This window comes from Hoplias malabaricus, chromosome 15 (assembly GCF_029633855.1).
Source record: "Hoplias malabaricus isolate fHopMal1 chromosome 15, fHopMal1.hap1, whole genome shotgun sequence".
Classification (NCBI taxonomy): Eukaryota; Metazoa; Chordata; class Actinopteri; order Characiformes; family Erythrinidae; genus Hoplias; species Hoplias malabaricus.
This window is the reverse complement of record NC_089814.1, coordinates 18,999,468-19,011,590: the sequence shown is the minus strand read 5'-3', so window position 1 is coordinate 19,011,590 and position 12,123 is coordinate 18,999,468. Positions and strand designations below refer to the sequence as shown.

The following is a 12,123-nucleotide window of genomic DNA, read 5'->3' as shown; positions in this document are numbered from 1 at the left end:
CTTCATTGGCAGCAACATTGTAACTTCACAGATATCATGGGAGGGCATCTGGATGAGCTGCGTGGTCCAGAGCACTGGGCAGATGCAGTGTAAGGTCTACGACTCTATGCTGGCTCTCAGCTCGGACCTCCAGGGTGCACGGGCCCTCACCATCATCTCCATCGTTATAGGCATCTTGGGGATTTTCTTGGCTATGGCAGGAGGCAAGTGCACCAACTGTGTGGAAAATGAGACATCCAAAGCCAAGGTTGCTGTTACTGCTGGTGTGATATTCATAATTTCTGGAGTGCTCTGCCTGGTCCCTGTGTGCTGGACTGCTCAGAACATTATCCAGGACTTCTACAACCCCTTGCTGAACCAGGCACAGAAGAGAGAACTGGGGGCCTCGCTGTTCATCGGCTGGGGAGCTGCAGCTCTTCTAATCATTGGGGGAGGTCTCTTGTGCTCCAGTTGTCCGCCGAAAGACAAGGGAACATATACAGCCAAGTATAATGCTGCTCGCTCCAATGCCTCCGCCCCATCCACCAAAGACTACGTCTAATAACCTCTGGAGGTTCAGGAATGGACTTTGTGCTGTTTATCCAGCAAGTGTCTCAATATTTTGAGTAGGACTTGATGGACATAGACAAGAGCCATTGTTGCTGGTTTCTAACATCATGTATAGCCTTAATATTCAGGGCATAACAAGGAACCACAAAGGAAAAAAAATCTTCTTTTGCCTTAACTGGATATGTGGTTTTGAAGTAGGGTTTTATAAGTTTTATATTCAAAGCATAAACATTATGTCACCTTTAGAATATTTGTCTTTTCACTTGTTAAGTTTTTAATGTTTTTTTTTGTAAATAAATGTACTTTTGTACAGTATACCTCATTCTTAATTTTCCCTTCAAACATAATAAATCTGCAAATGTTAATTTTCACATCTGCCTGCTTTTCACTGGTATTGAAAGAAATACAAAATACAAAACTGTTAAAAGTTGCTTTGTTTGAAGGCTTAAAAATGGCCATACTGAATTCACCTCTGTGGCTGTGATAGCATGTTTTCAAGTAAGTATTTGTATCTTGACAATCCAGTTAAGGTGTGGCTCAGCCACAAAACCTGTAATAGATCCAAACCCAGAGCATTAAACAAAACTATTAATCAGTTTTTGTCTATAGATGGAGCATTATAATGGATAATGGAGCATTGCCAAGAAATATGTAAATAGTTAATTTTCAGTTGGAGAGGTAAATCAGTCAGTGCTTTAACAGATCAACTATATATGGGAAACATCTGGGTGGCACGCCTTTCTGCATTTTGTTGTCATTTGACTCTTCATATTTAAAAAAATTCTTTAACTACTTAAAGGAATTCCTTTACACTTAAAAACACGAAAAACTGTGTAGTCAGGTATAGATTTTCAAGCAAAAAATCATCAAAGCGTTAATGACAAACAAGCTTTCCTACTTGACATAATTTAGTACTTTGATCAATTTATTAATCAATCAATCATTCAACCTATCAATCATTAATCAATCAATTGACCAACTGATAAGTTTTCCAACAAAAACAAATCTTGCAAAATGTCATTTGGAATAATACAATAGAGGGATTGGTCACCTAAAAAACTGAATTTATGTACAGTTTTTAGAACTAGAACCGTTTAAATGGTTTTATACTTTATAATTTTTTATATTTTCCCCAAATTACTGAGTGTAGTTTTACATTATTCATTCATTCATTGTCTGAAACCACTTACACACTGTAGAGGGGAAGCCAGTCCTTTGCAGGGAGACACACACTCACACATTCACCCACACCTATGGATAACGTGTGTTTTTTTGGACCGTGGGAGTAAACCACAGCGTCTGGAGGAAACCCATGCCGACACAGAAAGAACACACCAAAATCCTCACAGACAGTCACCCTGAGCAGGACTTGAACCCCCAACCCCAGGGCCCTGAAGCTGTGTGACTGCAACACTACCTGCTGCGCTACAGTCCCGCCCTTAGTTTTAAGTTACAGGAAGTAAACAAACATGCCAAATTAAATCATTGGGTTCTTTGCAGCAACAAAAAATAATTATGTTTAGTTCCCACTATATAAATTTGGGTCAGGACTGTGGCGCAACACATAGTGTCCAAGTGGGTTTCCTCCGGGTGTTCCGGTTTCCTTCCACGGTCCAAAAACACACATTGGTAGGTGTATTGGCTACTCATAAAAGTGGTGGTGAGTGTGAGTGAGTGTGAGTCCACTGGCGCCCCCTCCAGGGTGTGCTCCCATATTGTGCCCAGTGATTCCGAATAGGCTTCGGACCTACCACCATCCTGAACTGGATAAGCGGTTACAGACAATGAATGAATGAATATATATTTGAATAAATATTTTTTAAGTACACAAGGTGTAAAGGTTGAACTACAACATTTAAAGGTTTAAAATACACATACAACACTATTTTAAACGATTTCCCTGTAATATTAACATAATACCTACCATATGTGTCATAGTTCCTACCTGTGATCGCTCAGGTTTTATAACTGAATAGGACTCTCAGAACAATGCATGGACTAGAGCTGCCCCAATATCAGATGACCAGCTTTTCTTTTTGTTTGAATGTGTAGAAGAACCCCACCCTTTGAGCTGAAGGTATAAAAAGTAAGGTTATACCTCTTGGACCACATTTTCTATATTTTCCCAAGAAAAACTGAGTGCTCTGTGCAGGAAATCCAGTAACCATGGCATCTCAAGGCCTCCAGATCCTGGGCGTAATGCTTGGTATGGTTGGCGGGCTGGGGACTATCATCACATGTGCTCTGCCCATGTGGAGGGTTACTGCTTTTGTGGGTGCCAACATTGTGACGGCCCAGATCATCTGGGAGGGCTTGTGGATGACCTGTGTCGTACAGAGCACCGGTCAGATGCAGTGTAAGGTCTACGACTCCATGTTGGCTCTTCCTCAGGACCTGCAGGCAGCACGGGCTATGGTCATCATTTCCGTTATAGTGGGCATCTTTGGAATACTGATGGCTGTGGTTGGAGGAAAATGCACCAACTGCATGGAGGATGAATCAGCCAAAGCCAAAGCCTGCATTGTTGCAGGTGTCATCTTCCTCATCAGTGGTGTACTAATTCTCATTCCTGTCAGCTGGTCAGCCAGCACAGTGATCAGGGATTTTTACAACCCTCTGGTGTTTGAAGCCCAGCGCCGGGAACTAGGAGCCTCGTTGTACATCGGCTGGGGTTCTGCGACTCTCCTGCTGCTGGGCGGGGGGCTGCTGTGCTGGAATTGCCCACCAAAAGAGCCAAGGTCCTACATATCAGCAAAATTCGCAACTTCTCAATCCAGGAACTATGTGTGATCAGAAAACTGGACGTTTATATCAAAACTGAAGCAGGAACACACAAAATATGAACTCTGAATAAATTTGATTCAATAGAGAGTATCTTAAGAAAGGCATTGTTAAGATAATTTATGCATACTCTCGCTGTGGAGCAAAAACCCTTTACCTTCAATATGATAATATTTCATGAGAAATATTCATAACTTATAATTAGACTTGTGTAAGACAATTTAATCCACAGTTAAATAGATCTGATTATTTTTGAATTGTGACATTTCTGCACCATGTAAAGGACAGCTAATGTTTGAAACAAATTGAGATACCTGGTTTAGTCCTGATAGATACAATAATTAATTTTGATGATAATCAAATGGATTTTTGCTTGAATTTTGGATCTGTTGAATATCTGTGAATGGACAAATTCCACCATCTGTGAATGGCCTTTGATCAAAAATTTTGTTAATTTCCAATGACTAATCATTAAAAGCTCATGAAGTAGAATTCTATGATTCATGTCTGTGATTAAAAAAAACATTTCTCCAGTTAAATGTAGTGTCGTTGCAATGACAAACCATCACCAGCGAGTCGATATCCAACCAGTAAAGGCAAGAACAAGTTTCTGAAGGACATAGTGATTTGAAAGAACCCTGTCATGATGTTTCAGGTTAAAAATGACACTTCAAATGGTGGTTTTAGGGACATTAAACAAAGGCCACAACTTGACATGTGACATTCTCTGAAAAACCACTTAACATGTATTCTAGTGCTGTGTCAAAATAAAAATACGCCATAATACAACTGCTGTTGTAGAGTCATTATACCACATGACAAAATATAATTTATCATTGTCCAACAAAATAAGCATTTTGCAAATATATGCACAGATATATTGTTGCTGTCCAATGAAAAAAATGCATCCCTAAAATAACAACTTTGCAGGAGATAGAAAAAACTTTCCTAACTTTCTATGGAAAAAAATTTATTTCAAGTTATTTTTCCGCATTTCTATTTGTCTAATCATCATGACATTTTCTCACAGTGTGAAGGAAAGCTGCTGTGTTCAGATGATGTAGTAAACTAAATCAACTAAATAAATAAAAATGGACATACATATTTTTCATTGGACTGTAACAATATATAAACCTGTTTGGTCAGTGCAGATGGCTGTTTTCAGAGGGTCACTGTGAGCCCAGGCTAATAGTTAACTTGGCCCAAAGGAATTTTCCACAAAGACATACAGCAGAGTGCAACAGCTCAAAGGAAAAGGGTGAGTCTGAATGAACAGAGGTGCTTTGCATCAGTGTCCCAACTAATAAGGAACATTCCCACTTCAGCTAATATTGGCTAATACACTGTTCAGCCAAAATATTAAAATGGGTTCCTGCAGCATATATGTGCATTTTGTATTTCTACATTTACTGACTGTAGTCCACGAACCATAGTTATCCATCCAACAGTATCCTGTGTTCAATGATGAAAGACAAGAGGGCAACCATCACAAACTGCAGATCAACAGATAAGCTACTGTCTCTGACTTTACATCTACAAGGTTTACCTCACTTCACCTTTAGCTCAGATTTTTGGTGAAATATTCTATGCCATATTTTTACTGACAAAAATATTAACTTTTTAAATGTGGACCATTTCAACAAGATCAAATCTGTATGTTTCAAGAAAAATTCATTGTTAGGTAGCAAAGTCTGTTGAGCACAGTCTCCTCTAATTATCTGAAAGAAGCTCTAGCACAATTAAATAAAGCAACATGTCACAATGTAGATCTATGCCCAAAACATAGTGAAATTAAGTGAGATCATTTTGCCTGATCTGTAGCTCATGTCCTAACTAAATATTTATATTTATTTATTACAGGAGAAGGCAAAAACCTTTGCTATTCCCAATCAATTCTGGAGCATGCTAAATGTTATGATTATCAAAACAGAAATGTTGCCTTCCTTAAAAACACTTTGTGGAAAATAAAGGTATACATTTATATAAGCATAAATATTTGCATAAACGTAGTGTCATGTGACAGAGTTCCTTTAACATTCAGTCATGAGCTGGTGGTAACTTCAGTTCAGTGGTCACTACATTTGATTCTGGAGAGCTCCTATGGAGTCTCCAAACACAATCTGCCACACCTGCTGCAGCAAATTAATTAGATAGAGCTAGAGCAGATGTTGTGGATTGTGTTTGTATCTAGAGTGCATTCCGTAAGAAGTAAGAATTCATTTGAGAATAATAATTTCAGTAAAATTTATTTCCAGAATATCTACATAAAAGTCATATTTTAAATGCATTTCCTCTGTAGTACATTACACAACATTGTGGCTTTTCCAGTCAAATAAAGCAGTAAATGTCCAAAAGTGAGACGTACAGTTAAGCTATTGAAGCTATCATTTCAGTTTTTCAAAATGATTGGCCATCGTTGAAGATTTAGCCTAGTTATCCAGGGGAACAACTGCTCACCAATTACACAGTTCCAAATGGTGCAGTTCCGGAGATCCATATTTGCACATGGTGGACAAGGTGGGTATGGTTTTATATATATATATATATATATATATATATATATATATATATATATATATATATATATGTGTGTGTGTGTGTGTGTATTCTGGATGTTAAAAAATAATAATAAACAAACAATAAACAAACAACAAACAAAACATTTATCTCCCACAGTAGCAACTTTACAGGAAACAGAAAACCTACTTAAATTTAATTGAAAGTCAATGTATAATAATTTTATTCCCGATAATTTTGGAGGAAGCATTTCTACTGGTTCATTCATCACTAAATTTTGCCACAATGTAAAGAGCAGCTGCTGTATAAAAACCCATAAATGGAGGTACATATTTTAATGGGATGATATATATTTATATACACACATTCAAAAGTTAAAATAATGTAGTGAAAGCAGCTTAGTGGATTCACTAGTCTAGTGGATAGTGAATACCCATTATACACTTCTGTGTTTGGTATAAACTGCATGAGGTGTGTTCTAAATCATCCCAACCTCCTGAATACAGTGCCCTATTGGGTACTATGTAGTGAGTAAAGTAGTGAATAGTGAATGTGGGAGCCAGACACAGTTTTGAGGGATTGAGGCCTGCACGTGACCCAATTAGCTCTAATGAGCCACAATCTGGCAGGCTTAATGAGACGCTGTATATAAAGGTTCAATGCAACGTAATGGTTCAAACATCTGCTCACGTCCTCTCTACCAGCAACAGGTTTTTGTGCCAGCGTCTACTTTTCTCGCGTATCTGTGTCGTAATGGCGGGCCTTCAGGTTTTCGGCGCAGCGCTTGCCCTGCTCGGCTTGCTGTGTGATATCGTGGCGTGTGCACTGCCCATGTGGAAGGTGACTGCGTTCATCGGTCAGAACATCGTGACTGCGCAGATCTTCTGGGAGGGACTGTGGATGAACTGCGTGGTGCAGAGCACAGGGCAGGAGCAGTGCAAGTTCTACGACTCCATGCTCGCGTTGCCACAGGACCTCCAGGCCGCCCGCGCACTCACCATCTTCTCCATCTTCTTCGCTTTGGTTGGTCTTGCGCTAGCGGCGTTCGGCGGCGACTGCACGAACTGCGTGGAGGACGACACGGCCAAAGCGCGCGTGTCAGTGGCGGCGGGTGTGTTCCTTCTGCTGGCGGGCCTGCTGTGCCTCATCCCCGTGTGCTGGTCCGCCAACACGGTCATCACGGACTTCTACAACCCGCAGGTGCTGGAGGCCCAGAAACGCGAGCTCGGCGCGTCGCTGTTTATTGGCTGGGCGGCGTCCGGCCTGCTTCTGTTCGGAGGAGGCCTTCACTGCTGCCGCTGCCCCCAGAAAGAGTACCGCGGATACTCCGCCAAATACACTGCCCCCAGGTCAGCGGCCCACAGCACTGGAGCCTATGTGTAGATATTCAGTGGAACTTGGACTGAATTCGAGTGCTGTACGAAGAGACTTTATTTAAATGACCATTTTAAAATGTTGACTCCCCTATTTTAATCAATAAATGAGGTTTTGTTTTAAGTATTTGTTCTTGGTGTTTAATCTGAGGTCTATTAGTCTGCTGTTAACTTGGCTCTCTGTGGCACACACGCATGTTTAGGTCTACAGCCCCTACTAAAACTACAATTGACTACTTTTTACTTGAATGTGTCCAGTTGCCTATGACGGGCATTAATTTTAATTGCACATAAATGGAGATGCATTTGAAGTTTGGTCACACTAGGAGCTCCCAGTCTTTGTGGTTACTCATGTTCATCTGCTTTCACCTCAGTGTAGTTTCTGAATGCTAGTAAGTTGTTCGGTTATAAGCAGGGACACTTGGGAGCCTGAAGATAATTTGCTGGTTTCCCCCACTTCTGTTTGCATATTCACCACTCCTCTGTTAATACAAAGCTGTTGCTCATTTGGCTCTGAACTGGAATAACTGGCTGCACCTGTGTTCATAAAACCTGACAACATAGGTGTGATTCATATCTGGTGAGTCCTCATTAAAATGGGTCAATTCTACTAGAGGTATATGACTTTTATTTATTTATTTATTTTTTTCCCCCTCTGTCAGGTGTCTTAAGCCAAATCAGGCATGTAAACCTAGCTCAAGGTCCTACCTGCTGTATACAGTGATCTAGAGTGTAAGGAAACTGATTTGCATTTTCTTTTTCCTTTAAGGCTTAATAGCGCTTTGATCAGTGCTCTTTAAATAGTTTCCACACTACATGCACAGTGTGATTAAAAGATAGTGTCACAAGTAGAATTCTGGAATAGTGTTTTGCATTTGGTCTGATCCTGTTGAGTAAACAAGAGATCATGAGGAAGTAGGCTGTTACTGAGATGTTTTTCAATTTCATATCACACAGCACCTGAGCTGCAGACTTAAGTACATTCACACAACTTTAGATGACCTCGTTACTTTTTAAAGTATCATTTAAAATGTATTTCTATGTTTGACTTCAAATGTCATTCATGTTGATTGTAATTATTGCATAGCTGTAGGAGTACATGTTTGTTTAAGCTCACTGGAACAAACATGCGTAGTCATTCAGTTACCAGGAAAAAGCTCACTACCTGCGCTGCAGTCCTCATCAACCAAGAGAAAGGTAAAGTTAAATGTTTTATATATGGGATATTTTTTTGTATTTATATGGGCTAGGGGTAACTTTGTTCCCTCAGTAACATTGAGGGGAACGTTGATATTTACCCCCTGGCAGAACAAGTCTGTTCAATTCTCACCCTGTGGTTTTCTTTCTATACTTGCCTGACATCTCTCTCTTTCTCTTACACGCACAAAGAATCAAGCCAAGCAGGAAAACTGACCTGAGTCCTACATAAAGGTAATCTCCACCCCCCCTCTGTCACTCTTCAAAACATCTGAGACAACAGCAGTACAGTTTTCATATATATATATATATATTTTTTTGTAAGCAATTCTCACACTGCTGTTTTCACTGATTTCGTGTGTAGATGTTATGGTGAAGACTGAAGAATTTGGCTGAGAATTTTTGAGAAATATGGGAAAACAACTCTTGGCAGTTTTCCTGGCTGTTGTGGGCTTCTTGGGCACAATCCTGATATGTGCTCTGCCCCTGTGGAAGGTCTCTGCCTTTGTGGGAGCCAACATAGTGACGGCGCAGGTGTACTGGGAGGGTTTGTGGATGAGCTGTGTGACTCAGAGCACTGGACACATGCAGTGTTTACCGTATGAATCTGTCTTGGCCCTGAGTCAAGATCTTCAGGGCACTCGAGCTTTAATTTCATTCTCCATTGCTGTTGGTGTGGTCAGCATCGGTTTAACCATTGTTGGGGCCAGATGTACAAACTTCTATCGTGATAACCAGCATGCAAAATCCAAGATTGGAATACTCGCTGGGGTGGCTTACATCATTGCAGGGCTTCTGTGTCTGATAGCTGTGAGCTGGTCAGCATACACTATCATCACTGGCTTCTATAACCCACAGGCTATCAGTGCAACAAGGGGTGAATTGGGAGCCTGTATCTATGTCGGATGGGCAGCTGGCTTCCTCCTGGTGGTGGGTGGCAGCATATTCATCAACTCATACTCCAGCAGCTGCTGACCATTACAACAGACTTATTTTCTTCATACCTGAATGGAGTGAATAGAGAAGCACCGCTGACTTTCTCACATACTTGGCTTCTTTATGAAATTGGAAATGAACATCAAATGCTTGTTACCCTGTGTCTGTGTGAGCTTTCTCCAGATGCTTTGGTTTCTATCCACCGTCCAAAAACACATGTTGGTATGTGAATTGTCTGTCCATAACTTTGAGGGGGTGAGTAGGTGATGCCATTTAATGGAATGGCCCCCGTCCAGCCATCCCCATCCTTTTGTTATTACACTGAAAGGAATTTGAACAACCTCTGAATTAATTTCAATAAATAGAAGAATGAAATATTGTGAATTATTTGCAGAAAAATGCAAGATGTTCTTTGTAGATGTCTGATTTTCACTTAGAAGAATAGAAAATGTGAAAAATCTGAGCTTTGCACACATTTGTTGAAAGTATTAAAATAATTAAAATGAAGGTATATTGACAATGACTTTCAGTTGTTTTTGCTGCAAGTAAGAAAGCCTTGATAACTTGTAATATCAGAAGAATAATATTAATTTATGTAAGGGGACATTGTATATATTTGTCTGGATTGAGGATTATTGAATTTTATGAATTCAATATCAATATTAGAAAAATAAGAAAGGAACATGACTAAGCTGTGATTAGGACACTGTTTTCACTATGGCTGAGACATACGTAATATCTAAAACAATCTGAAAAAAATATAATTCTGAAAAATATTTGTGCCTCTTTTAGATTTAATCTAAAGGGGTCATTTACTATAAAAAAATATGTTGCATGACAAATACCCTCTATGGATATGTGCATTAACCAAAACAAGAAATGTATTTTAAGGTATTTCCTCAAATGTCTTATATAAATTTGCACTATATATCAAAGGAGATACAAATCTGCAAAGCAAAGTCTTTTCATTAATGTAGTAGCCATGTCTTTGTAGCCATTTTTTAATACCTGAAATAATTTGTAAATGTTGAATTCATCATTGTACATTAAAACTAATTACTATGAGCAAACATTCATGATGTGGTGCTTAAATTGATTATAATTATTCAGTTGGCAATGCTATACATAACAGAAAAGTATATGTCTGAAAGATTGAAAAGAGCAAAGCTATCAGTCCACTTCTGCAGAATGATAAACATGAATGGCTTTACCCTTAATTAATATCCAGTTAAAACAGCATTTAAACACATAATTTATTATAGGGAACACAAGACTCCTAACAGGTGCTTGGCCTGTTTAACCATTCATTTTTCATTATCTGTAAGTGCTTATCCAGTTCAGGGTCACAGTGGGTCCAGAGCCTACCTGGAATCATTGGGCACAAGGCGGGAATAAACCCTGGAGGGCATGCCAGTCCTTCACAGGGCAACACACACATACTCACACCTAAGGACACTTTTAAGTCACCAATCCACCTACCAACGTGTGTTTTTGGACTGTGGGAGGAAACCGGAGCACCCGGAGGAAACCCACGCGGACACGGGGAGAACACACCAATTCCTCACAGACAGTCCCCCGGAGCAGGAATCGAACCCACAACCTGGAGCTGTGTGATTGCAACACTACCTGCTGCACCACCATGCCGCCCCCCTGTTTAACCAAAACTGAAAATCATGCAATCAATACTTGAAGCTGTCGTCAAACAAAATTCCATTATAGTTTCAAATAAGTATAAATCCACACATTGTTTTACATTCTCCCAACTGAACAATAAGGAAAGAGGCAAATGAGACAAAATAATCAGGAAAAAAATTATACAGCTGTGATATCAGAACAACAGGCCAACTACCCCAGAGCCCAGATTGAGAAGCAACCATTGGCTAACCTTGGTGGTGTGGAAAAACAACACTGCATATTTCTATGAAAAAGTGAAAACAAGCCTTTCAAGAAGAATGGAAGCTGTAGCTGATGAGCTTTCTGTGTAAATTTGTTTTGATGTAGTTTTCACCTTTTCATCCAGATGCTGAAAGATTATTAAGTGTTGTATATCACAAATGACATTATTAGTAGAGCTAAAGTTTTATATATATTTTTTTACAAAATAGTCCAGAATGGAATCTATGTTCTAACCCATGGCAGTATACAGATTTAAAATATATGAGCATATAATATATGGATTTTTCTCATATACATATATTTGTGGGCGGCATGGTGGTGCAATCACACAGCTCCAGGGACTGTCTGAGGAGTTTGGTGTGTTCTTTCTGTGTCCATGTGGGTTTCCTCTGGGTGCTCCGGTTTCCTCCCACAGTCCAAAAATAGGTGGATTGGCAACTCAAAAGTGTCCTTAGGTGTGAATGTGAGAGTGACTGTGTGTGCGCTGCCCTGTGATGGACTGGTGACCCCTCCAGGGTGTGTTCCTGCCTTGCGCCCAGTGATTCCAGGTAGGCTCTGGACAATCGTGACTCTGAATGAGTTACAGATAATGTTACAGATAATGAATGAATGGACATATATTTGTCAAATATAGATAGATGCATATGTAACATATATGCCAACTTGTCTGAATTCTAAAACTTAGGGACTCAAAAGTGTCCATAGGTATGTGTGTGTGTGTGGTGCCATATTAAATTTTCTAGGGTCCCCCCAGAATCTTTGGACGCAAGGCAGGAATAGACCCTCTATTCTACCCTCTAAGATTCTGGGGGGACCCTAGAAAATTTAATATGGTAAAAATTGATTGGAGATATGAGAACTGTAGGATGTATGA

At 39.8% G+C, this 12,123-nt stretch overlaps 4 protein-coding genes across 4 annotated transcripts in view; all 4 read left to right on the top strand.

Moving 5' to 3' along the window:
• The window catches only part of LOC136668114 (claudin-4-like), a 1,284-nt gene extending 169 nt beyond the window's left edge, over nucleotides 1-1,115 (top strand). Inside the window, exon 1 of the mRNA XM_066645386.1 lies at nucleotides 1-1,115. This exon is cut by the window's left edge and continues 169 nt beyond it. Coding sequence (XP_066501483.1) covers nucleotides 1-541 — 541 coding nt within the window. The 3' untranslated portion in view covers nucleotides 542-1,115.
• A 1,398-nt stretch (nucleotides 1,116-2,513) lies between these two features.
• LOC136668115 (claudin-4) lies at nucleotides 2,514-3,672 on the top strand. The gene has a single exon (XM_066645387.1). The coding sequence runs from the start codon at nucleotides 2,716-2,718 to the stop codon at nucleotides 3,337-3,339; it is 624 nt and encodes a 207-aa protein (XP_066501484.1). The 5' UTR covers nucleotides 2,514-2,715; the 3' UTR covers nucleotides 3,340-3,672.
• A 2,840-nt stretch (nucleotides 3,673-6,512) lies between these two features.
• LOC136668113 (claudin-like protein ZF-A89) lies at nucleotides 6,513-7,344 on the top strand. Its single transcript, XM_066645385.1, has one exon. The coding sequence runs from the start codon at nucleotides 6,517-6,519 to the stop codon at nucleotides 7,228-7,230; it is 714 nt and encodes a 237-aa protein (XP_066501482.1). The 5' UTR covers nucleotides 6,513-6,516; the 3' UTR covers nucleotides 7,231-7,344.
• Nucleotides 7,345-8,174: 830 nt separating this feature from the next.
• cldn28 (claudin 28) lies at nucleotides 8,175-12,123 on the top strand. Its single transcript, XM_066645847.1, has 3 exons — nucleotides 8,175-8,417; nucleotides 8,610-8,651; nucleotides 8,782-12,123. The coding sequence occupies exon 3, from the start codon at nucleotides 8,829-8,831 to the stop codon at nucleotides 9,390-9,392; it is 564 nt and encodes a 187-aa protein (XP_066501944.1). The 5' UTR covers nucleotides 8,175-8,417; nucleotides 8,610-8,651; nucleotides 8,782-8,828; the 3' UTR covers nucleotides 9,393-12,123.